The 27,339-nt window shown below is 42.4% G+C and overlaps 1 protein-coding gene across 1 annotated transcript in view; it reads right to left on the bottom strand.

Moving 5' to 3' along the window:
• Positions 1 to 27,339, bottom strand: part of RIC1 (RIC1 homolog, RAB6A GEF complex partner 1) — a 2,584,659-nt gene that overhangs the window by 2,383,083 nt on the left and 174,237 nt on the right. The window contains exon 4 of the mRNA XM_044061149.1: positions 1,049 to 1,156. Coding sequence (XP_043917084.1) covers positions 1,049 to 1,156 — 108 coding nt within the window. The remainder of the gene's footprint in view (positions 1 to 1,048; positions 1,157 to 27,339) is intronic.

The following is a 27,339-nucleotide window of genomic DNA, read 5'->3' as shown; positions in this document are numbered from 1 at the left end:
AGACATTTCTGGATAACTGAACAAAGTATCAAAATATTTAGAAGCGTAAATAAACCGATGACGAATAGTTTGAGGTTTGAATAAGGCACAAAACCGACAGCAAGGTACGTCGTGGTCTGGGCCTAAGCAAGGAATGCAGTACGAATGAAAATCTTTATGAGGTATTTGCTTTCCACAAGAAACACAATTGTTAACTTTTATTGACATCGGTTAAGAGCAAGAAAAAGGTTCCCCAACGGGGTACTTGGCTTAGTTGAAGACTTTGGTTCTGAAACTCGAAAATGAAAATTTCAGGAGTCAGCCGACCTGCACTGGTGAACTGCTTCTGCTTCAGGCACCGCATGGCAAGAAAGACTGATGTAATGGCACTGGCTGCATGCTTTATATCCCTGACTACCTGACATCATGGAAGTTGAGACAGCATCCAAAGCAGGACCCAAGAGTTTGATAATCAGGCCGACTGAGGGCTACTGCAAGCAGATAACCCAAATGTGATAACTGCAACAGTGAAACATGAAGATCATCATCAGAACTGTATGCTATACCCTAAACATGATCTTTGGTTTGTAAAGAAGGACGACTTCATGTTTTCTATGGGTGATACTTCCACATCAGCATCCTAACATCCTAGTAGACGTCCACTTGAGTCTGTTCCAATGCTTGTTTATCTTTGCATGCTTAAGTATGCACCTATCAAATTTGTTCACAGGGTATATCTATTAATACATTTATATTTGTTAACCAGGGTAAAACACTGATCCATGCAGAGCAATTTCAGACATAGCCCAGGCTAAAAAGAACATCACAAAGAAAGTAAATAACTATCAAGCAATGGAAATAGAGTAAATAAGCAACTGCAAAATGAAGTTAAACTATAACATATAATAAAGGCCCATGTATATACTGAAGACTTGGGAGGAAAACATCCTTGTAAACTCTTATCAACATACTTAACAAATTGATAAATGATAGTACTCTGACTTCCCATGTCAGCTGCTTGTTAAATACATGAAAAGCAGTTTCGGTCATTCTCCCAAGAGCACAATACCTTGTGATAGGGGCCTGACAGTCTAGAACTTTTCGCATTTCAAGGCTCAGTGCAGGGGCACAACATTCCTCCTTATAATGAGGTGTCATCTTCATACGAGGACCTCCTCTACATAGAAAAAATAAATACAATGTTAATTTATCACAACTAAATTTGTCATGAATTCAGTATATGAGGTCACATTTAAAGTAAAACAAGACAACTTTTTAGGTGACAAGGATGTGTTCTTTGCTGTGCTGCCTCTTAGTGCAAGAAAAGTCAAAAAGGAACTACTCTACCAAATGGCTATAAAATTCAACTTCTAACTTATCATGAGACCAAAAATGGTAAATTATGTCAGCAGAGATGTTTGCTTTTGTGATTCAACTGCTCACTTGGAAAATTAATCACATCAACTAAAATTAAATATGCTTTTAACACAGAGAGAGACAATCAAGAAATCAATCTACTTGCCTAAAAAGCTAATGTCAGAACTGGTATGTGGTATACATCCATACACTTCTGACAGTATTCATTTTCAGTGATCGGTTAAATGAAGTCTAACTTGGTGCATCCCAGCACAGGCCTCATGCCATACAAACTGAAGACCTGCATACCACTTGTTAAAGGAAGTCATGAGGACTGCATAGTTACACAACACATACCATTACCACCTCTCTCAATTGTCTAGATTTTTGCCTTATACTTTTGATCTGTTTCTCATAAGTGTTGTTGCTTTCTGACAAATCACTGAGAACTGAAGTCACTAAATAATGACAAATTTGAATTTGACTTCATATCATTCAGAAAAGGCATGCTAACACAAATCCTGTTATTCTAGTAACTTTCTAAGTTTTTAAATATTTAAAATCTGTCCTATTTTGGTGCCTTTGTCCCCCCATTATTTTAGGCCTTGCCCAGATTTCCTGCATTAAGAGGTTGCGTTATGCTACCAACAATGCACAGTAATCACAGTTGTATTCCAAACGTACCATAAATGTAGATGTTCGAAAAGTTTCACTGTGGATCAGGTGGCAACTCCCTCACTAACCAAGGTCCACCACAAAGTTCCCCATTTCCAAAGCTCCAAAGAAAAAGATAAGAAAAACAGGGATGAGGGCCTAGTATGACAGAAAAAAGTGAAGGGGGGTTGGGGGGGGGGGTGAGACAGCCATCTTAACCCAAGCAGGACTCAAGGAGACAAGAAGGAAGTTGGTGTGATGGAGCTTGGACTGCAACAGTGAAATTACTTGAATTCTACATTTGAGGTAAGTTCTTAAACTGTACTATGTTCATCATAGTTTTTACTGCTTTAGTCCTCGCTCTTGGGAAGAATCTCAGTGCAGTGTGACATGAGAAGGTGGAAATTTGGAAATTAGACCTTTCAGGATAACAGAGGCAAATCCTGCTCTTGCCCTGGACACAGCACCTAAGTTACAGTAACTGGAAAAGGTAAGTACAGAGGACCAGGGACACCAGGATGTTCCATCCTAAAGTGACTTGGGTGGAAACTCCCCTAAGGAAAGCTGCGGTGACTGGCATAGCTGTAGTGGAGTGTGCTTTACTGTGGCCCGTCACTTGCTTCCCATGGTGCTGGTAACAAAGGGTAATGCAATGCTCCAGCCACTTGGAAAGGTTTGCTTGTTAACAAGTTTTCCCTCCCTTCCCTTCTATAAAACAGACAAACAGCCTGTCTTCTTTTCCTGAACTGTTTTAATCTTTGCAAGTAAAAGCTCAGCTGCCTCTGCACATCTGAGGAGCATGTTTTTTTTTCTCCTAATTACAGGGCTTAGGGCTGGGGAAAAATAACACTAGAAGTGGAATGGTCTGATTCAAGGTCAATGCAATTAACTACTTTTGGAATCAGATGATCTTCCAGTTAAATGACTTATTAAAGGAACCAGAATTGCTTGAGGGGGGCCTGAGAGGCGTGGGAAGAGTTGAAGGTGGGCTTTAAAAGAAATGCAATGATACAAAAGAAAGAGAGGTGAGATGAAAATGAGAAAAAATAAATCTACAACAAGGGTAAAGAGTTGTAAGGAAAGGAAAAAAAGCTAAGCAATTAACAGACTTGGAGAGTAAAATAGGTCGAACATTTAAAGGATTCAACAGGAAGGAAAAAGGAATCAACACCACCACTGTATTTTGAAACTACGGCTAAACTTCAGAGACATTTAGCTCAAACAGCAAGAACACAAAAGGTGTAAAGAAACCTAGCTAAACCAGGGAACACAAACACTGATACTACATTCATGAAGTAGGAAAAAATAAAAAAAGAAATTTATAGACTATTTTTATAAAAAAATTACACTTGAAACACAGTCAAGGAAGAAATTAAATGGCAAAGTTTGGAAGTGTTCTTCAAAATGCTGAGACATCTTAAATTGAAGAGAAAGAGGGAAAATAACCAATGAAACCCATAACATAAGTGGAAATAGAAGAGCAGTTAAGAATTCAGGCAAATGTAAAATCACCAGGGGTTGATGGGATACCAGTCAATGAATGGGCACCAGGTGAAGCGAAGATTACAGCAGTCACATACAAATATTTAATACTGTATTAAAAAAAAAAAAGATATTCCAAGATCATGAAAAAAGCAGTAGTACTGGCAATATAGAAAAAGGGAAAAAGACCAGGTCAATCCAAATTCCTATCACCCCATTTCTGAATCATAATTATAAGATTTTTATAGCTATACTAACAGGGATCCTGACTGGTATAGCGGATACTATAGTTGTGTACACTTACCATAAATGTAGAGGTTAGAGTATAGTCACTGTTGTAGTCATCAATTTTGGGTTATCCTTGCCAGGGTAGCCATCGGCCAGCCTGAATATCAGAGACTTAGTATTTCTGCATCAGTTGCTGTTGCTTGAGGATGGATGTCATGTCATCAGTGAAATAAAGGAAGGCATCAAATGCCATTACATCAGTTTTTCTTGCCCTAACGTGTCAGGAGCCCCCAAAGTAGGAGGCCAGGCTCTGGTGGTAGAATCCCACCAGTGGAAAACAAATAGCAATATCTCCCTTAAAAGGAAAGGAGAACAACGAAATAAAAAAGGAAGAAAAAGAGAAAGTGGGATGGAGGGAGGGGAAACCAGGACTGCAACAGTGAATACACTCTAACATCGACATTTATGGCAAGTGCACACAACTGTACTATGTTCTTCACTGTTGCAGTCATCACATTTGGGTAGATTCCCAAAGCTGAGGAAAAGGGTGGAGGCAGTCCAGGAAGCTAGGGGATGGCTAGCATGCCCTGCAAGACTGCAGAGGCAAACCCTGCCCTGGATTTGGAGAATAGAGGCAGGTGGCAATGCTTGGTAAACGTATGAACAGATGTCCAAATGGCAGCCTCCAGGATGTCTCTGGTGGGGACTCCTCTAAGGAAAGCTGCAGAGGTGGAGGCTGCTCTGGTGGAGTGTGTCCTGACCCCCTCGGGGGGAGGCTTGCCATGCTGTTTGTAGCAGAAATGGATGTAGTGTGCTATCTATTTGGAAATGGTTTGCTTGGAGATGACTTTGCCTTCTGCCCATGAAGCAAAGCTAACCAGCAACTGATCAGACTTTCTGAAGGATTTAGTACTGTCCAGAAAGTATCTGAGCTCTCTGTGCACATCTAGAGAGTGCAGAATCCTTTCCCCTTTGTTCTGAGTGTTAGGAAAGAAGGTGGGTAAATGGATGGATTGGTTGAGAGCCACACTGGACACCACCTTGGGCATGAAGAATGGATTAGTTCTGAGGGATACTCTGCATGGAAGGTGATGAAGGGTTCCACAGCCATGAGTGCTTGCAGCTCAGAGACTCTTCTGGCTGAAATGATGGCCAGGAAGAAGGCGGTCTTCTAGGAGAGAAATTTTAGCTTCTGTTGCTAGCCCCTCTGAGGAACTGTTTAATCAGAGGGTGTGAAAAAAAGAGGCTGCTCAGTGGGAAAATGAACAGACATAGCAGAAGCATGATTTTTTATAGAGGACAAAGACTGCCCACTATGTAGTAGGTCAGCTAAATAATTCAGGATGAGAGGGATGGAGGGCTATAACATATTGGCCCCCTTAGCCCGGATCCATGTGCAGAACCTTTTCCATTTATCTGCATAAGACTTTCTGGTGCTAGGGTGTCTTGCCTCTCAGATAACATCCAAAACCTGTTTACTGAGGATGGCAGATTGGTCAGGGGTTAGGGTATAAGGCAAGCTACCAAACTGAGTGCCTGCAATTGGGGGTGCATGAATTCCCCTTCCCTCTGGGTTAGGAGGTTTGGAATCTGAGGAAGAAGACAGGGAGGCAGCGGGGACAGGATGCATAGCAAGGGGTACCAGTGCTGTCTGGGCCAGTCTGGAGCTATGAGAATGGTCCTTGGTTTTCCTCCTTTATTTTCATCAGCCACCTGGGAAAGAGAGGTAGGGAAGGAAAGGCATAGACCGAGAGGTTTACCCAGGGGAAGGACAGGGCATCCACTTTCCAAGCCATGCAGTGATGCTCCATGGTGCAGAATTTGTTGAGCTGATGGTTGGTGTGGGAGGCAAAGAGGTTGACCTCCGGGGATCATCCTTTTCTGAGTTATTAGGAAGAAGGTGTTTCTGTTGAGCTGCCACTCGTGCGGGTCCAAGAGCTTTCTGCTTAATTGGTCTGCCAGGGGGCTGAGAGAGCCTGGCAGGTATTGTACTAACAGGTGTATTTGTATGGAAGAGGCTGTGAACCAAAGGGTCATGGCCAGCTTGCACAGAGGGTAGGAGTGAGTCCATCCCTGCTTGTTGATGTACGACATCACAGTGGTGGTTGTCTGTCTTGATCAGGAGAACCCCTGGAGAGAGAAGGGGTTTGAAAGTTATCAAGGCCTGCTGCACAGCCATCATCTCTTTTTGACTAATGTGGAGGGAGAGTTTCTGGGGGCTCCACTGACCCTGTATGCACCTGCCATCCAGGTGTGCACTCCAAGCGTAGTCTGATGCATTTGTGGTGATGGTCTGGGTGGTGGGGTGCAGGGAGAAGGGCAGTCCCTTGTTGTGGGAGCAGGCTGTTGTTCACCAAAGAAATTCCTTCCTCAGGCAAGGAATAATACGCAGAAGAGTTTTCATATCTTGAGTGTTGATACCAAAGACTCTTTAGGTACCACTGAAGTTTCCTCATATACAGTCTGGGATATGGAATGAGGAGTATGCATAATGCCATGAACCCCAGGGCTTGCAGGATTTTCCTTGCAGAAAGTTGGAGCCTGGTGCCAGTTGAGAGAAGTAAGCTGATGGGAAAATTTGTTTCTCTGGTGTAAGGCATGCCATCTGGGATGCTGTGTTCAGACTTGCTCCCAGGAAGATTATCCTTTTGGTGGGTACCTGTTTGGATTTCTTTTCATTGACTGTGTACCCTAGGGAGGTTAGTAGGCCCTTTACAAAGGACAGGTATTTGAGCAGCTTTTCCTGGCTGTTTACCTGAATAAGGCAGTCATTTAAGTAGGGGTAAATTTGAATATTTCTTTGTCTGCAAAAGACAATGGCTGGAGCCAGGCATTGTGTGAAAACTCTGGGAGCAGTAGATAAGCCAAAGGGAAGCACAGATAACTGAAAGTGTTGACATCCTGCCATGAAACGGAGATATTTTCTGCAGGATTCCCTGAGAGGAATGTGGAGGTAGGCCTCTTTTAGGTCCAGGATTGCTAGCCAGGCGTCCTTGGAGAGCATGGGTAGCAGCTGCTGGAGGGTGAGCATTTTGAATTTTGGGATCACAAGAAAGGCATTTAGAATGGATAGATTGAGGATGGTGTGCTAGGTGCCCTCTTTTCTGGGCACCAGAAAAAGTCTGGAGTAGAAACCCTGGCCTGTAGGAACATACTCTTCTGCTTCCAAGGGGAGCAGGGAATGGATTTGCTTTTGAGTCTCTGCCCACTGATTTGGTGGTAGATCTGGGAACCCTTTTGGGGTTGGAAGGGTGTGGAAGGAGAATTTGTACCCCTGAGACACAATGCTCAAAACCCATTGGTCCTTGGTAATGGTGGCCCAGGTGCTTGAGTGAAAGGAGAGTTTTCCTCCTTGGGGTATGTGAAGGTGGGCAGAGGCGAGGTTGGGAAGGGGTGAGTCATTGTGAGTTCTTATAAAGGGGTGGCTTAGAACTCCCTGGTTTTGAAGTGGAGGTAGTCCACTGCTTAGATCTCTGCAACCCCTGTGGCTGCTGTCTGGGTGGTCTGTTTCCACGGGGCCTAGGCTGGCTCTGTCTACTCAGAGCACAAAAGGACCAGTGCTTGGAGGGAAAATGCCTGCTGAACCTAGGGGGGTGGACCTGTAAGAAATCTAACAGTCTGCATAGATTTTGCTTTTTCTTCCATCTTTTTTAAGACCTCTTCTGCTTTACTGCCAAATAAGTTATCTTTGTGCAAGGGTGCATCCAACAATTTTGATTTGACATGGTCTGGCAGGGTTTGTTCCTTAACCCACGCATGTCTTCTAATGACAGATCCGGTGACTGCTGCCATGCAAGAAACTTCTAGGGCATCAAAACCACAGTGCAAAGTGTGTTTAGTTACTTGACCAGCAGAATGATTTAAGTCTTGTAAATATTTAGATTCTGCCCATGCAGAAAAGGATACTTTTTTTGTTTAAGGAGTTCCAAGGTATGTTGCTGATACTTAAGCATATGGAACTGACAATTTACAGCCCGGATAGCAAGAGTAGCTGAGGTGTATACTTTTTTACCCCATCTGTCCAGTGCTTGGGAATCCCTGTCTGAGGGGGTGGGATTCTTAGCTGAGGTTGCTTTAACCCCTTTAGGCCCTTGAGTAATGACCTCAGGGTCAGCAGTTGGATTTTTAAAAATTATTTGTGCGAGTCAGAGACTCTGTAGTACCTGTCTGGTTTTCTGGGAGCAGGAGGGAGGGTGTCTGGAGTAAAGCTGGATTCAAGGAAGACATCATCCACCACATCTTGGACTGCAGGGATGGGTAAGGACCTGTGTTGTGGAAAGTCCAGGAACTCTCAGTCTCTCTTTTTAGACTGTGGGTAGTCTCGAGTCCCCCATTGGAAATGCTCCCTTAAGGTATGCTGTGTTTCCCCAAAGGAAAAATCCTCTGGGGGAGAGGCTGAAGGAATGGATTCCTCTGCATCAGAATCCTCATATGTGGAGAGGGGCTGCATGTCTTCAGAGTCAGATGCATCGGATTCATATGACACTTGTTCAGACAAAACTACTGGAGACAGATCTCTTTTCCTTTTTGAGGGAGTGGCTTGGCTTCCCCTAATTAGCAATGATAAGGTCTTCTGCCATTTTAAGCATTTGAGACGGAGGCAAGGGAGCAGGCGCCTCAAAATGGGTAGTCGGTTTCTTGGGTGTGGTTCGACTCCTGGGCCTAAGGGACTCGGTTGTTTTCGGAAGAACGGTAGCCATGAAAGAAGGCATCAGTTTATGTCGGGATTCGGTGTCGCAAAGGACTTCCTTAGAAGCCGGTGCCTGCACAGCGGCTCCAGACCCATCCAAGGTAGAGACGATCGCAGGATCCTTAGACGAAGAAGGACTCCGAAAGGGTCTCGGTAGCAGCCTGCAAATTAACTGAAGTGGGAATAAAGGGCTGCAAAAGTGCCTCACTGAGGTCCGGAGGACTGACAACCAGCTTAACGGAAGCGTCGCTGGAAGGTCTGGTCCTGTGCGATCTGTCTCTGTCTTTATCTTTATGTTTTTTTTGGAAGATCTGCTGTTGGATGGCTTACCGAAGCCATATCAGAATTTGACGACTATAAACGGCAATATCTGGCTACAATAAGGGCCCGACGATGAATAGTTCTGGCATTAAGGGAGAAACGCAACGAGGGACATCGTGGTCTGGGCCTAGACAAATGACACAGTAAGAATGGAAGTCCCAGTGTGTTATTTGCTTTCCACAGGCGAGACTATTATTAACTTTTTCTGACATCGGTTAGTGCAAGAAAAATGGGCCCCCAACAAGGTACTTACCTTTCGAAGACTTCAACTTCAATTCGGAAACAAAACTCAGGTAGCGGCCGACCGGCACTCATGCAAACTGCTTTGAGCTTCACAGCAAGAAAGCTCGATGTATTGGCATTGGATGCCTTCTTTTATACCACTAACAACTTGACGTCAGTCCTCAAGTGACAGCAACTGACGCAAAAATACTAAGTCTCTGGTATTCAGGCCGGCCGAGGGCTACCCTGGCAGGGACAACCCAAATGTGATGACTGCAACAGTGAAACACGAAGAACATCTAGACCAATGTGGATTTGTAAAAGATAAAAAAATGCTTGACAATATAACTAAATATGACACACCAGGAGGAAGAAAACACAAACAAATCACTGTTGTTAGTAAGGTAAGTCTAGATACATAAAAAGTATTTACCAGAGTAAACTGAAAGTATTTATTGGAAGTTGTGTGTAAAATAGGACTTCCAGAGGATTTTATTTTACTGACACAGGCAATTTTCAGGGACTCTAAGGCTACATTGAAACTAAATGGTGAAGCAATACCAGAATTTCAGACAGACGTGAACAAGGCAGGAATGCTGTCTTTCTCTCCTGCTCTTTGCAGTATATTTACAGCCATTACTAAAATAAGACAAAGAGATTTAAAACAGATGGAATTGATAAGAAAGTAAAAAATGTCCTTACTTGCAGGTGATGTTATTGTATATTTAACTAACCCAGCTCAAGATGCAAGACACAATGTTTCAATTACCAGGGCAATTCAAAGAACTTTCAAGCTACAAGGTAAATGAAAGTAAGAGAGTATTAGTGTGAATTACAGGAACCATGATTATCCAAACCTGTGTGGGCACTATAAATGGAAATATCTGGGAGTATGGATAGTAAGGAGGGTTAACGATTCCCTGGGGGAGACAGGCATAGAGACAGACAAAAGATTTTCAGAATTTTAAAGATGCAATGGACCTACACCACTGAAAAAAAGTAGTAAAGATGTTTAGAGTAAACATGGTGCTAAATGTGAGCTAGGCATTTATCTACAACCCAGGCTAGAATGTTTATAGTTCACTGCAGAGTACTGGTGAATTTTGTATGGGAAAATGGAAAATGGATTCACTTCAGAAGCTTGAAAGCCCAAAATCTTGAATTTCAAAAGACTGAGACCAAAATCTTGAAAGTTCAAAAGACAGAAAACAAAATATTGAATCTCAGAGTACTGAAAACACACAGGATGCAAACACGTACTATATTCCTGCAGACGTAGATACAGAAACAAATACAAGACAAATCATATTACTTTTCTCCAAGTATAAGCAGGGGGCAAGTCCCCCCGGACCACCCATGTGAGGGGCTGCGACTCCCACACCCCCTGCCACTTAAATATATCAACTCCGAGATCGAAATTACAGGTTTAAGGTTCATAGGTAGATACCTGGCTATTGACCCTAGGGCCTATATAAGCCTAGCCAAAAAGGTACCCTGGTTTTTGCCACCCAAGAAAATTATTTTCCTGTGCTCCTGTCGAGCAGAGCCACAGAAGTGATCCTTAGAGTGAATTTCCCATTTCCCATCCAGTCATCAAGATTTTTCTTGAAGAGTGCTAATGAGGAGCTTTGTTTGATATAGATAGGTAGTTTGTTCCAGAGCATGGGAAGTCTCTGGGACAGGAATCTATCCCTCCAGCATGTTCTGTTTATTGTGGTGACAAGGTTTAGCTCCCTAGTGTGTGCAGCTCGGAGAGATTGGGATTTCTTTAAGTGGAGCATGTCCAACAGCTCTGGGTTTGACATAGCTTTGTATGTTAGGCAGAGATCGCCTCTGAGTAGGCGATATGCAACGGAGTAAAGCTGGAGTTTTTTGAGACGGTCTGCATAGGGCATCTGTTTGAGGCCGGTAATCCTCTTTGTAAGGTATTTCTGCGGCCTTTCCATTTGTTGTAGAAGTCTTGTGAGGTACATACCAAAAGGGGAATTGTACTCTATACTGGGTCTAATGAGTGACGAGTAGGGGGGAACAATGACCTTTTTTTCCTGGATGAGAAACCTTTTGTGATGAGGTGTGCCATGTAGAAGGATTTCCTGACTACTGTAGCAATGTGATTATCAAAAGAGAGGTTACTGTCCACCTGTGTCCCAAGGTCTCATCACACTTTAGGTGTTAAGTAGACTACTGCCTATGTGGTAGTTCATGGGTGCAGAGTTTTTACCAAAGGGGATGACAATGCACTTCTGGCATTGAGCTTGAGGCCATGGTTTTGACAACAGGCATCTGTCTTAGTGAGGCTCTTTTGTAGGATGTCCAAATCGTTAGGAGTTTCGATTATGGCTCCTAGTTTGCAGTCATCTGCGAACTTCATTAGCCAAAGACCTTCTGTGTTAGCCTGCACTTCAGAGAAGTAGACACCAAACAGGAGAGGGACCCAGGACTGAACCCTGTGGTACTCCACTTATCACTGATCTGAAGTCAGATTTGGAATCTGCTACTTTCACAGTGTGGGTTCTGTCAGTAAGCCAGATGGCAACCAATCTTGAGACACAGGGATTTATACATAGTTTAGTGAGTTTATCTATAATTCCAGTGTGTCAAAAGCCTTGGTGAGTAGGCTGTGTGAGCCACCTTACCCTCGTCTACGGCTTTGGTGACTGCTTCAAAGAAGTCTATCAGGTTTAGGAGACGTGATCTGCCCTTTACAAACCCAAACTGGGCGACATCCAGAGTTTGGAGATTACCAATATCTTTGTTTATAAGTTCCATGGCCTTGCAGACCAGGCTCATCAGGCTAATGGGGCAGTAGTTCCTGGGGTCCATGGTGGCTCCCTCTTTATGGAGTGTGATAATCGTCACTGTGCGCCATTCAGTGGGCAAAACGCCTGAGGTGAAGCTATGATTGAACATGATACTTGGCTGGGGTGCCAGTTCATGTAGAACGCAGCCTGGGATGTTGTTGGTTCCCATAGATGCTGTGTTCTTGGCTTTGGAGAGTGTGGTTTTTACCTGTGCAGCCCTGATTACAGGAACCTTGCATTCTTCAGGTATAGAGATGGGCCCTTTAGGGGATGAGAGGGAGGTAAAGTTAGCACTGAAACTATCTGCCAGGATGTAGGCGACATCAGTTGGTTCTGTATATTTAGTGCCATTGTGCTGTAACTCAGAGCAGATCTGAGTGCTGCTGTTGAGATTCTTGACATAGCTACAGAACGCTTTGTGGTTATCTTTAGAATCAGTATGAGTTATGCTGTAGTATAGCAAGTGAAAAGGGAACATGACTAAGGTTACAACAGGCAGTCATGAAACATGTAATGGTATATTTTCCATTTTGTTTTGTGGATTGCGCTCTCGGAGTTAATATATTTAAGTAGCAGGGGGTGTGGGGGGGGTGCAGCCCCCTGCTAATGCTTGGAGAAGTGGTAAATGGTTTATCTTTTGTTTGTTTCTGTATTTAGTTCTGCTGGAATATAGTAAGTGTTGGTATCCTGTGTGTTTTTAGTATTCTGAGATTCAGTATTCTAAGTTTTCAGTCTTTTGAACGTTCAAGATTTTGGTCTCAGTCTTTTGACATTCAAGAATTTGGGCTTTCAAGCTTCTGAAGTGAACCCGGGAAAATTTATGACTAAGGATCTGCTGGGAAATACTGACTATGCCAACAAAACATGTGGGGGGGTCAAGCTGTACCTCACTTAAAAAATGCCATAAGGATACCCCGATAAAGTTATTTTACTACCTTCATAATAAAGTTTATAACTCAAAATGGAAACATATGTTATGACAAGTGGAAGATCTGGGCCCCTCACAAAAATATAATTATTTGGGTGTAAAAACTGAATAAGGGAAGAGGAGTCTATATCAGAAACCCGAAAGCCGAATTCAGCGAATCTGTGTACATAGACACATAAAGGTCAATGTATGAAATGAGCGAACACCGTGAACGCCGAAAGGGAGAACGCCGAACGGATTTCCTCGGCCAGCAGGGTTATCGTGGGAATGAGGAAGTAAATCCCTTTCCCCACTGTAGTGCTGTCTCAGAGCTGGTATATTTAAGTGGTGGGGGTGCAGGGGGGCTTGCCTTCCCTGCAAAAATGTTTTAAAAGCGTTTTACTTTAAGTTATTTGGTTGGGTGTATCTTACCTGTATGGCGCTGTTACTTCCGGTATCTTGTTCGGCGTTCTCCCTTTTGGCGTATACTGTGTTCGCTCAGGTCAGTCATCGACCTTTATGTGTCAATGAACTCAGATTCTCTGAATTCGGCTTTCGGGTTTATAATACAGACCCGGGAAGAGTGACATACAGGGATACTTTACTAGATGATGGAGAAAATATGGCGGGAGTAACTACCCTGGAAGTTTGAAATTTGGCCGAACGTCAAAATGGAGATATCCTAATTTACATAATCCAAAATGGTGGACTAAAGAAAAAATATTATATTGGGGAATAGAAACATACATTTCTCTAAGAAATCTGACCAGTTAAGAGTGCAAGGGATATGATAAGTATATGGGACTATAAAGAATACTGAAAGAATAAAAAAAGAGAGATTAAGAGAAGGAATCTGTAAAAGCCACAACTGATAAACATGAATCTAGACAACCAGAAGCACGTAACCAGAGAGTAGCAAGTATGACATACAACTTAATAGAAGTCAAGAATAGACAATTGGTATATAAACAACTGCAGAGATGGCAAAACATAATCCCAGAGGAATAATGGCAAAATACTGAACATAAATATGTACGGCACTCAAGAGAGCAAATCTAGAAAGTTCAAATCTTAAGTATGAAAGTGCCTGCATGTATATGTTTATATCAGACATAAGCTAACTAAAATGTTCCAGGGAGTGGATGGAATTTGACGGAGTGTAACAGTAATCAAAAAGGAGACTGCCAGCATATAGCTGGAGATGCAGCAAATTAGACAGGTTCAAGGTGGAGCTTCAGGACCTAGTTAGAAAAGTATTAAGAGGGATCTCTATCAGAGTAAGATGAATGGCTTTTAGCAGCTGTACTGATGGAGGTGATTAAAAAAGCAATAACTAAAAAGAATAGAACATTTCCCAAAAACAACTAAGAAGGTAATATGAGCTACGGAAAGTATAAAAAAAATGAAAACAAAAATGAAAAAAAAAAGTTATGAAATTTACATAAAGTAAATGGAAATACTGGGAACTAAAGCCAAGAAATGAGGGATGAAAAAAGTTGGAAGGAGTGAAAGATACAGAAAATGAGAGGCAATACAGTAGAGGGTTGGGGGGGGGGGGTATAAACAATAGGGTAGACCAACAGCTGTGACAGATTTTGCTTTTAGAATAAAAGTAGCATATTAACATAAAAATTGTAAATCTTAGTGTAGGGCTGCACCAGATGGCAAATTTGCTCATTTTTAACTTTAAACAATTCTAATAACTTACATAAGAATGAACAAAGACAACAGGATATGTAGAATGTGTACCATGCAACAGAATTGAGTGTGCGCGCGTGAAACAAAATTATGATAAATAAATCAGTTTTTTTAAAAATAAAAAAAAGACCAGTTTGCAAAGTCACTCTTGCTAGATAGAATCTCAAAAAAGGCTCCTTGAACATTAATGCTTGAAATAGTGAAATGCATCTAGCAAGGGTGACTGCCATCAAGGCCGTTTTTCAAAAAGAACCTATATAGGACAAGACGCTGCTGGTTCAATGCAAGGTATGTCAATTTCTTTAACAAGTAATTAAGAGTCCCATGGTAGAGCCAACTGCCTCTTGGGTGGTCTAAAGTGAATCACTCATGCCCTCAGCAATTGCTTTACTGATGGTCTAGAACACAGAGGGGTTTCCCCACGTAGGCAAGCTGAAATAGCAGTGCCTTCCTAGAATAAGTGAGAGATGATCCAAGGCGGTCAACCTCAGTGTGTTCAGACTGAGGTGTAGCATGTAACCATTGTTCTGAGTTAGGATGTCTACTTGTTGTGGAAAGACCTTGTGTTTTCCTCTTGCCAGATTATAAAGGAGAGAGAACCTGTGCTGCCTTAGCCAAAAAGGAACTACAAGAATAATGTTAAATTTTCTATAAAGGTGGGCAAGTTATCTTTTGGGAGAGGTGGGGGAAGTGAGTTGGGGATGAGGTGGGCTTTTCTGTAAAAGTCCGTCACTGGTGACGGACTCTTCTGAATGTGTATGGACTGTCATTGCATTTGTAACATAAATGCTTCTGTGAACTTTCTGTGAGGAAAAAAACGTTTACTTTGGACAGAAAATGTCCTTAGACTGTAAAACCTTTCTGCGTCTGCATGTAGGATGCAGTGCTTGTTGGGGACTGTAAGTGGTTTACTTACCTTAGAACCACTTGTTTTGTACCTTACAATTTACAGTAGAGACCTTTCTCAGTCTCAGCCTCAGTACAGAAAACACAGCCATAGTGTTACAAAATCAGTACAGAAGAAAAACCAACACACAGTAGCAAACAGATTAACAGTAGTAGGGAAAAACAGTCAAACAAAGGACAAAAAATAGGCTTAACACTTTTCATTTAAGTTGCAAACATTTACCCAACCACAATATCATGCAACTGCACCTATACATTTGCAGGATGCTTCCTGTTATTAGAATTGGTTGCTCTCTAACGGAGATTAAGAAAGCATTCCAAATGCTAGGCCTTAAAATGTAAGAAACTTTTAGTCGTCTTTTTTTTTTTTTTAAACTAACCAGCTGTAGTTCTTCAATTACATATATGTACAGCAGAATGATATGTTGCATTTATGAATCCATTTCCATCTGAACTTCACAATGCTCAAGATATTTTGAATTAGGCTTGGGGGCAGATTCAATAAACCCTACATGTTCTGCTAAGACTGTGTGCACATCGTGGTGTGTAGAGCCACGAAAACACAGTAAACACTGTGGCATGCACAGGAACACAACTCACCACCTTATCGCCAGCCTGACATGGTGCAAATAAGACAGGCTGAATTAAACATTCCACAGTCAATTTATTCCAACATAAAAAAACAGTAAAAAACTGGTCAAGCGCTTGCAACGTCAACATTTTGAACTTTGGCACTATGAGGAAAGTGTTTAGAGTTGACAAGTCCAGTATGGGTCTCCATTTGTTTTCTTTTCTTGGAACAAGGAACAGTCTTGAATAAAAACCCTGGCCTTGCTCCTGAGGAGGAACCCTTTCTATTGCTTTTATACTTAACAGCTTGGAAACTTGAGTGAGCGCCTCTGCCCTTTGATGATGTGGCAGGTTTGGCATGCCTTGTCTTATTGGTAATGTGTGGAAGTGGAATCTGTAACCTTTGTCTATCAAATCCAGAATCCAGTTGTCCTTGGTTAAAATATGCCAGTTTTGAGAGAATAAGGATAATTTTCCACCCAAAGGTGCTTCCCTTTGAACCTTTGTAGGCGGTACAAAAGTCAAGTCATTGTGATTGTCCTTGTGGTGCGGCTGAACTGTCTGCGCCACTTCTTTGATTTGGAGGTTGCCATTGGCGGCCCCTGTAAGATCCTCTGTATTGCCCTCTACCTCGGGCGCGTCTGCTTTTTCCCCTTTGAAACTTGTCTGAGCCGGGGAAGGACCAATTCTTTGAGGGCCAGTTTCTGCTGAATCTGGGTGGCTGAACCTGAAGGAAATCCTTGACTGTCTGTACTGACTTTGCTTTTTCCTCTATGGATTTCAGTACATCTTGTGCATTAGCACCAAAAAGCTTCTGTTTTTCCAGAGGTGCATCAAGTATCTTTACTTTAACATACTCAGGCAAAGACTGATCCTTTAACCAAGCATGTCTACGTATCACAGCCCCAGTCATAGCTGCCCTACATGAAGCTTCCAGTGCATCATAACCACACTGAAGAAAATGGTTATTAACCTGCTGAGTGTTATGTATATGATCCTGCAATGCCTTTTTATCAATAGGCTCAGGAGAGGCTAACTTTTTCTGTAAATCATCCAGGAGAAAATCTTGGTACTGAAACATGTGAAAAAGGCAGTTAAGTGACCTCATAGCTAGGGTAGTAGAGGTGTATACTTTTTTACCCCATCTCTCCAGGGACCTAGCTTCTCTGTCCGCTGGCAGAGGGTTTTTGGCAGAGGAGGTAGCCACTCCCTTGGGGCACTGTGAAATAGTTTCTAGATCAACAGAGTGGGCCTTAAAGAGGTGCTTGTGAGTGTCAGGGACCCTATAATATCTGTCCGGCTTGACAGGAGCAGGAGGAAGAGAATCAGGGTTAGCACTGGAGTCAGAGAAAACATCATCCAAAATATCCATAACAGGTGGAATAGCCAAAGGTCTGTGCTGAGGAAGCTTGAGGAAGGTACAAAGCCTTTTCCTAGAGTCAGAGAATTCCTGACCCTGCCATTGAAAATGTTCTCTCATGGAATGCAGGACTTCACCAAAAGAGAAATCCTCTGGAGGGGAGGCAGAGGGAATTGATTCCTCAGCATCAGAGTCCTTGTAGGCCTGGAAGGATTCTTCTTGGGTATCAGAATGCTCAGAATCCCCAGAGGCTTCATCCGAAGAGAGGTCATCCGCCTGCTCTGTTCTAGGCCTTTTCTCTGCAGGAGGCTGAGAACCCCTGTCCGGATGAGGCTGAGTCCCCCTGATAAAGGAAATAAGATCTGCAGCCAGAGACATGATCTGCTTATCAGAAGAAGGGGCCTACAATTAAAACACTCCATTTAAATATAATAGAACAACCAATAAAAAATGCTGGGTGTGTATACATATTAATTAAAAGTTTAAAAATGCAGGAACAGTACATTTATAACTAAAAAACATTTGTTGAATAAATAGAAAATTAAATAAGTTAATATTTTATAATACTAGGGCTCTATACTTTAAAAAGGGCATGACAGAAATGTGTTCATTGATACCAGGGGTGTGGGTAGCATTTAACCTTATTTGCCATTTAATTTCTGCTCTCTCAAGTGCATTAGCCCAATCACCCCCCCTAGAATTCATCACAACTATTTCTAAAATCCCCAATAAGAACTTTGAACAACCCACACTACTATCCAACTAAGTAGGGCATTATTAGTGTTCTTTTATCTAATGGCATATATACGTTCATACATTCTCCTACAGGGGGTTCTTTCTGTTTTCCCTATATAGAAATTAGAACAGTCCTGACATACTATCAACTAGACACAACCCTTTGTACCACAGTTACCAACTATTGTCCTCACTTTTATCCTGAATTCACCAATATACAAAGTTGGTTCTTTAAAAACATATTTACAATAATTAGTGTCCACAGCAGGTGGTACCTTTATCAAAAACACTTCTCACCATAGTAGGGTGTTCAAACAAAAATTTCAAATTTGTGTTAGGTTTAAACGCAAAACTGGGATTATTCTCCATAACTGACTGAAGTTCTCTGTTAGTCCTAAACAAAATCCAGTTCTTACACAGTATGTCCTTAACTTTTTACTATAACTACCATAAGTTAGGACCATACTATTCTCAAATTCATCAAGGGTAGTTGTCTCCCTAGGGGTATCAATGGAGTTCCCTAATAAGGGGGTATACCTAACATCCCAATTCTCCTTCACAAAACTGTACATTTCCAAAAGCAATTTTTCTGGATAACCTCTATATTTAAAAATAATTGCTCAACACATCCATCTCCGTAATAGCATTGTTGAAGGATGAACACATTCTAGCCACTCTAATGAACTGGTCTTTAACAATACTTTTCTTCATAAAGTAGGGGTGACTACTACTAAATTCAAAGCAGTCGTTAGAAAATGTGGGTTTCCTATACATAGTGGAAGAAAATTCTTTTAACATAATATCTTTACTTATAGTCACATCTAAATAATTAATTTCCTCATTATTATGCATGGAAGTGAACTTGAAATAGTCACAAATTTCATTCATATAATCACAAAACTGTTCACCATATTCATCATCCTTCCATAAAATAAAGATATCGCCCAAAAACCTCAAGTACATGGACCATTTGTGTTGAAATTCAGTATAAAACACGTCCTTTTCCCAACACGTCCTTTTCCCAACTATACATTACCAAGTTAGCAAACAAGGGGGCACAACTAGAACACATAGCAATCCCTTGATTTTGTTTAAAAAGTTTCCCTTCAAAACAGAAGGAATCATTTTTTAAGATCGTGTCCATACACAACATAACAAAATTCAGTAATGTGTTGTTCAATGATGTTTTCTACCCAACGGCATCATAAAATAACTCCAGACAAATCCCATGGTGAATAGAAGTGAAGAGGTCACAAACATCGATAGAAGTAAAAGAACAATTATCATTATATAATTCCTTCTTAAACCGTGAAAGGAAATCCCACGAATCCTTAAGGATATAATCTGTTGAAGCTAAGGATTCTCTCACCAACCTATCCATAAAAATGCCCAATGAATATGTCATACTATACCAGGAAGAGATAATGAGTCTGTATGGGGGGTCCAAAATGTCCTTATGTGTCTTTGGAGTACCAAAAACTAGGGGTATTGATGGGTGCTTGTTAACCAAAAAATTGTGTATCGCTTCATTAATGCTACCCTGAAACAAACTGTCCTCCAACATTAACCCAATTTTTCTCTTTGCTATGTTGATTTCATTTTTAGAAACCACAACAAATTTCTCCTCATCATATAACACAGCCAAAATATGATTGTTCTAATCCATTTTGTTGACCATAACAATACCCCCACCCTTATCAGGCTTCATTACTCTAATACTATTACTGCCCCTAATATTTTCCAGAATTTAATTTTATCCACAGATAAGTTAAACTGTTTCCTTTTACTTGTATTGTACAATTTAAATATTTCCTGTGTGCAAACCTCTTCAAAAGATGCTATATCTGGGTTTAATGGGGGGGGGGGGGGTTAAAACAACTTTTCTTCTTGAACTTCTGAGGTAACATGGCATCTTCACTCTTGCCAATAACACTATTACTTTTAAAGATGAACTTTAAATTCAACTTCCTTGTATAATTTTTAAGTTCCAAAAGTGTATGGGACACATCTTTTCTTGCTGGGATGAACTTCACTGTTGAAGAAAGGGATGAAAAGTGCTCGTGTGCAATAACCTCATCTGAGTAATTAAAATTATTAAAACCTCCCTTCATAAAATACAGCTTTGTACCTACCATAAATGTAGATGTTCGAGTGTATACACTGCTGCAGTCATCACACTTGGGTTATCCTGCCATCAGGCGGTCCCGCAGTCGGCCCGAGTTCCAAAGTCTTAGTCCGGCATCAGTTGATGTCGCTTCTTCCCCGACGTCAGTGCGCCAGGGGTATATAAGATGCAGCAGACGCCATTTTCTTCAGTTTTTCTTGCCCCAGATGTCAGGTACCTCCAAAAAGGTAGGAAATGTAAATTGCTAATAAAGCATACATAAGAAAAGCAATCAAATACTTTCTGTTACCAGCAAATACTTCCCAAGCCCTTCCCTAAACCTTAACTTTCTAAACAGGTAAAACTTAAGTTACCTACTTTCACGTCTACCTTCTCTAGTGCACACTGCAGTGTGCATTTTTTTTTCATCTTAATTTTAAGCATCCCTTTGACTAGCACTTTCTCTAACACCTGTTGGAAAGCACTAGGAAGCCTTTAACTGATACAAGCACTCATCTCTCCTTGTTACTGAGGAGAAATTAATAGTAGGCACTAAACAGCCTATAATTGCAAAGTACCTTGCTAAGGTAAGGGAAAACAGCTCCTGTACTTTATACAAAAAAAAAAAAAAAAAAGCATCAAACCAGGCATGTCTAAGGGTCAGCTTCTGGTGATTTCTCCTGTCCACCTGGCGAATCTGGGCATACTGGGGCAATGCAGCAATTGCCTCATGTACACAGACAACCCTGTCCTCCTACCACCCAACACTACAACCTGTGAGAGATGCACTTACAAAGCCAAAATGGAAGTAAAGCTCTCTCCACCCAAGATTGTGCTAGACAGTCAAGAGGAGAAGGTTAACACCCACACCTACACCTCAAGGAACACATAGTCCTTCTAAACCCACACCACCAACACCCACACATAGCAACACTAAATCCACATATGCAGAGGCCCTTAACTGTAACCTGCCCAAGCAACAAGGACCTCTGAAGCTGAAACGCAAACAAACACCAATCACAACCAAAGTGTCACATAGTTCAAAACACGTGTGTGCCACCCAGCAACAGCCCCTAAGGCAAGACAATGTACCCAACACATTAGTCATAGGTGACTCTATAGTCCAGCACACTGATGTCCCTCTCACCAGGATGAACAAGGAGAAAATTACAGTCAGCTGCCTATCGGGTGCCAGGATCCGCCACATAACGCATGCACTCAAGTCACTCCACAACAAGTACAAATATGACACTGTCATTGTCCATGTTGGAGTGAATGACTTGAGATGTACCTCCCTGGACTACATGAAAAGAGACATGGAAGAGCTCTCAGATCATGTGGCCCAGGCAGGTATGACCCTAGCCCTGAGTAGCATCCTGCCTTCGCCCAGAATGATACCACAATATAAGGACAAAATGATTGACTTCAACAATTGGCTAAGCTTCTGGTGTCATTCAAAGGGGATCCAGTATCTGTCTGCCTGGGACGACATGATTGACAGACCACGATGCTTTGCCATAGATGGTCTGCACCTGTCGCCTCTAGGATTCAGGTTACTGGCTAAGGCTCTTGCCACCCCTATAGTGCCTTTTTTAGGCAAAGTTCAAAGAACAAAACCACCACCGTAACAGGTACAAGCATGCAAAATCTGAAGGTAATGCTACTCAATGCTAGAAGTCTAAACCTCAAAATGCACTCTCTCGAGGCACTCCTAAAAATGGAGAACATAGATATCTGTGCAGTAACTGAGACCTGGTTTAAGGCTCCAGAGAGCACCCCTGCAATACCAGGCTACAACTCTTACCACACTTTTCAGCCACCAAAGCAGGACCGAAACACTAAAGGTGGAGGAGTGTCAATATTCACCAAGGATATTCACACCACCAGGCTAGTTGCCCAACACAATACGTCTGAAATTCTCCAGGTGTAACTAACACTAGGTAAGACTGCAATCCAAATTGGAGCTTGCTACAGATCCCCCACCATACCCCAAGATTCTCACTACACCTTTCTAAACATACTGGAAAATATTAAGATAGAACCAAACACCCTAATACTGGGTGATTTTAACTACCCTGCCATTAACTGGTAAAGCTACTCATGTACCAACACCTTTGCCCAATGGTTCTTGGAATTCATAAATTCCAATGCCCTGGATCAAATAATCCATAGTCCCACCAGGGGCTCCAATATCCTAGACCTGGTCATTACCAACATGGGAAATCGATGCTCCACACCTATGGTCAACCCCCACGTTAGGCACATCTGACCATAAGCTAATCACCCTTAACATCCACATCCCACCCCCACCCCCCAAGTAAGGAAACCTCCATAAAAAACTTCTCCAAAGCCAACTTCATGCTACTCAAGTCAGAAGTGACAAACTTCATGACACCCATGCAGATGGGAGCTGAAAGTTCAACTGCTGAATCCTACACTAAGGCACTGTACGAGCACATCCACTCATGCATAAATCGTGCCATCCCAAATAGAACCAAGATGTTCTCATCCAAAAAAAAGAAGCCAATCTGGTGGTCCCCTGCCATAAACAAACTTTACAACAAAAGGAAGAAACTGTTGCAGAAAAGAGGAAAATTCCAGGATGCAAAAAACTTCCTTACCAACCTCAGTAAGAAACTGAGATCCCTCATAAAATCCTCCAAAGCTAGTTACGAAAATAAAATTGCCAAAGATTCCAAAGACAACAACAAGGCATTCTATAACTATGTCAAGAATCTAAATGGCAATGCTCAGATTTGCTCTGAGCTAAAACAGAATGGCATTAAATTAAAAAAATATACTGAGCCCAAGGATATTGCCAATATCCTGGCAGATCGATTCAGTGCCAACTTCACCCCCCTCTCACCCCCTAAATGGCCCATCTCAATACTGGAAGATTGCCAAATTCCGGTAATAACGGCCAAACAGGTAAAAAACGCACTCTCCAAAGCTAAGAATACAGCATCCATGGGACCAGATGACATCCCGGGCTGTGTACTACATGAACTACAATATGAACTGGCACCTCACCTAAGTGTCATGTTTAATCATAGCCTCACCTCAGGTTTCGTGCCCACTGAGTGGTGCACAACTACAGTTATCCCACTCCACAAGGGGGGATCCACATTGGATCCCGGAAACTACCGTCCCATCAGTCTGACAAGCCTTATCTGCAAGGCCATAGAGCATATTATCATGGAACTTATAAACAAAGACATTGGCAATCTTCAGACACTGGACCCCACCCAGTTTGGGTTCATGAAGGGCCGATCTTGTCTCCTGAACTTGATTGACTTCTTCTAATCAGTCTCCAGAGCCATGGACAAGGGTAAGGTGGTCCACACAGCCTATCTAGACCTTGCCAAGGCTTTTGACACCATCCCCCACTCTAGAATCATAGATAAACTTACTAAGCTGGGCATTAATCCCTACGTCACCCAATGGGTTGCTAACTAGCTTACTGATAGAACCCACACTGTAAAAGTAGCCGACTCCAAATCCAGCTCCAGACAAGTGGAGTACCTTAGGGTTCAGTCCTGGGACTGCTCTTGTTTGGCATCTACTTCTCTGAAGTACAGGCCAACACTAAGGGACTCTGGATAACAAAGTTTGCAGATGACTGCAAACTGGGAGCCATTATTGAATCCACAAACAGATGCTTGGTGCCAGAGCCATGGGCTCAAGCTCAATGCCAAGAAATGTATAGTTATCCCCTTAGGGAAAAAACATGTATCCGTGAATTACCATATAGGTGGCAGTACACTAAACACCGAAAGTTTGATAACAGACTTGGGGACACAGGTGGACAGTGGTCTCACCTTCGATAACCACATCGCCACAACAGTCAAGAAATCCTTCTATGTGGCACACCTCATCATAAAGGGCTTTTCATCCAGAAAAAAGGAGGTCATTGTCCCACTGTACTCATCCCTCATTAGACCCATTATAGAATACAATGCCCAGTTTGGTATGTACCTCTCAAGACATCTGCAACAACTGGAAAGGCCACAGAAATACCTCACTAAAAGAATCATAGGCCTAAAGCAGATGCCCTACCCTGACCACCTTAAAAAAACTCCAGCTATACTCTGTTGCATATCGTCTACTCAGAGACGATCTTTGCTTAACATACAAGGCCATGTCAAACCCAGAGCTGTTGGACATGCTACACTTAAAGAAATCCCAATCCCTCAGAGCCACACGCTCCAGGGATCTAAACCTTGTCATCACAATAAACAAAACATGCTGGAGGGATAGGTTCCTGACCCAGAGACTCCCCAGACTCTGGAATAGATTGCCCATACATGTCAAGCAGAGTGCCTCTTTGGTCCTCTTCAAAAGGAACCTTGACGATTGGATGGGAGAAAGGAAATTCACCCCGGGGATCATGTCAGTCACCCTGCTAGACAGGGGTCCAGGCAAGTAAATAGTGTGGGAAGAAATAGCCAGGGAATTGTAATGGCTAGGCTTGTATAGGCCCTAGGGCTGTAGCCTAGTACCAACCTATGAACTTATGAACCATAGGCAGCAAAGGGTAGAATACCAGGGTAAGTAACAGCAAGTAAGAGGGGAAGGAGGGAGGGTAACCTGGACTGCAGCAGTGTATACACTCTAACATCTACATTTATGGTAGGTACAAAACTGTACTATGTTCATCGTGTTACATTGCTGCAGTCATTACACTTGGGTAGAATCCCAAAGCCGAGGTAGGGTGGCTGGTTCTATAAGGCATTAGGGGTAGCTATAAGGCCTTGCAGAACTGCAGTGGCAAAGTTAGCTCTGGATTTAGAGTAAAGAGGCAGATGGTAATGCTTGGTGAAGGTTTGTACAGAACTCCAAGTTGCTGCTTCCAAAATGTCCTTGGTAGGTAACTCCTCTGAGGTAGGCAGTTGAAGTGGCTGTTGCCCTGGTGGAATGAGACCTAATGCTGTTAGGTGCAGTTTTCCCATGATGTGTATAGCAGAAACATATGCAATGCCCTATCCATTTTGAAATGGCTTTTCCCCATGTTCCTGCAGCATACGATACAAACAATTGCTCAGTTTTCCTGAAAGCTTTAGTTTTGTCCAAGTAGAAGCGTAACTGTCTGTGTATGTCCAAGGAATGCAGTAGTCTCTCCCCTTTATTCTGTGGATTTGGATAAAAAGTTGGCAAGTGAATAGTTTGGTTTAGAGCCACACTTGATGCCACCTTTGGCATAAAAGTAGGGTTTGTTCTTAAAGACACCCTGTCTTGGTGGAAAATGATGAAAGGTTCCACTGCCATTAGTGCCTGTAATTCTGAAATTCTTTGTGCTGAGGTTATTGCCAGGAGCAGAGCAGAGCAGTTTTCCCAAGAGACATATTTAAATCTGCTGAGTTAGGAGGTAAAGTTAATTTTTCCAAGACAAAGTTGAGGTCCCAAGTTGGAGTTGGTGCTCTACGGGGCGGTCTTATGTTTTTAGCCCCTCTGAGGTACTGTTTTACCAAAGGATGAGGAAAAAATCGGTGGATCTGTGCTGTAATGAGCAGAGATGGCAGAGGCATGGATCTTAATGGATGAAAAGAAGAGGCCCTTGTGTAGCATCTCAGTCAAGTATTGTAGTATCTGAGGAATATTTGGGACAAGAGGGTCAAGGCTGCGAGTCTGGTTCCAGGCACAAAATCTCTTCCATTTATCCGATTAAGCTTTCCTGGTACTAGGCCTTCTGGCCTCCAGAATGACATCCATAACAGCTTTGGAGAGGGGCACTGTTTGGTTGACTAAGGAATCTGCCATGCAGCCAGGTTTAAAGTCTTGAGCTGGTCGTGAAGTATCTGACTGATTTGCTGAGTCAGAAGTTGTGAGATTTGAGGCAAAATCCATGGTGGTCCTTGTGCTAAGTTCTTTAAGAATGGGTACCACTGCTAGTGTGGCCAGTCAGAGGCAATCAGGATCATCTTTGGCCTTTCTTGTCTGGCTTTTATGAGTACCTTTGAAAGGAGAGGCAGTGGTGGGAAAGCGTATACTTGTAGGTTTTTCCATCTGAATGAGAGGGCATCCACTTTCCATGCTTGTGGGTGGTAAGTCCTTCTGCAGAATTTCTGTAGCTGGCAATTCATTGGGGATGCGAACAGATCTATGTCCGGGCTCCACCATTTTTGTGTTATCATCCTTAACATTTGTGGATGTATTTTACACTCATGTGGATCCATGATGTTTCTGCTTAAGTCGTCTGCCAGTGTGTTTTTCTCTCCTGGCAGGAATTGTGCTTGCAGATGAACTTGATAGATTATAGCTGTGTTCCACAAGGTCATGGCTTGTCTGCAGTCTTATCCAGTGTCTGCTCAGAGGTGACATGTGCCTGACATACAAGGCCATGTCCAACTCGGAATTAATGGACATGCTCCACCTCAAAAAATCCAAATCCACCAAAACCACTAGAGCAAGCAACTTAAACCTTAGCACGGATATAAATAGGACGTGCTGGAGGGATATATTTATCACTCAGAGACTCCCTATGCTGTGGAATAGAGTCCCGGACCATGTGAGGCAGAGCACCTCGTTGGCTCTGTTCAAGAGAAATCTTGACCTGTGGATGGGAGATCGTAGGTTTACCCCGGGAATCATCTCTGTGTCATTGCTGGACAGAGGCACAACAAACTAATGGGCACAGTATTTTTTCATACAAGGGGTGGCGTAAGCCACAAAACTTTGGGCTAGGCTTATAAATGCCTTAGGGCAGATAGCCTAGTATAAACCTATGAACCTATATGAATGAGTGCCCCCCCTTGCTCGTTTATGTACCACATAACTGTGGTGTTGTCTGTCTTTAGAAGTAGTTGTCTTGGATGCAGAACGTCTTTGAAAGCTATAAGGGCAATTTGTACAGCTAGCATCTCTTTTTGATTGATGTGTAGATGCCTTTGTTCTGTGGGCCACTTGCCCCGAATACATTTTCCTGCCATGTGTGCTCCCCAGGCGTAATCCGAAACATCTGTTGTCAGCGTTTGCCTGGCTGTGGGTTGAGTGAAAGGCTGTCCCTTGTTGAAGTGACAGGCTTGAGCCCACCATTGAAACTCCTGTTGAAGGCAAGGAATAAGTGGTATTACTGTTTCCAAACTGTTACAGTGTTGAGAGCAGACACTGTTTAGGTACCACTGTAGTTTCCTCGTATGCAGTTTTGCATATGGAATTAGTAGTATGCAAGATGCCATGTAACCCAAGGCCTGCAGAATTTTTCTTGCAGGGAGTTGAGTTTTTATTGCCATCAATTGGAAATATTGAGTCAGTTGTCCTTGCTTGTCTGTCCTAAGCTGGATTTCTAGCACCTTCCCCCAGGAAACCATAATCCTAGGTGATTTTAAT

The sequence above is a fragment of the Protopterus annectens genome, chromosome 2.part0, assembly GCF_019279795.1.
Source record: "Protopterus annectens isolate FY-2018-M chromosome 2.part0, PAN1.0, whole genome shotgun sequence".
Taxonomy (NCBI): domain Eukaryota; kingdom Metazoa; phylum Chordata; order Ceratodontiformes; family Protopteridae; genus Protopterus; species Protopterus annectens.
This window is presented reverse-complemented; position numbering and strand designations above follow the sequence as displayed.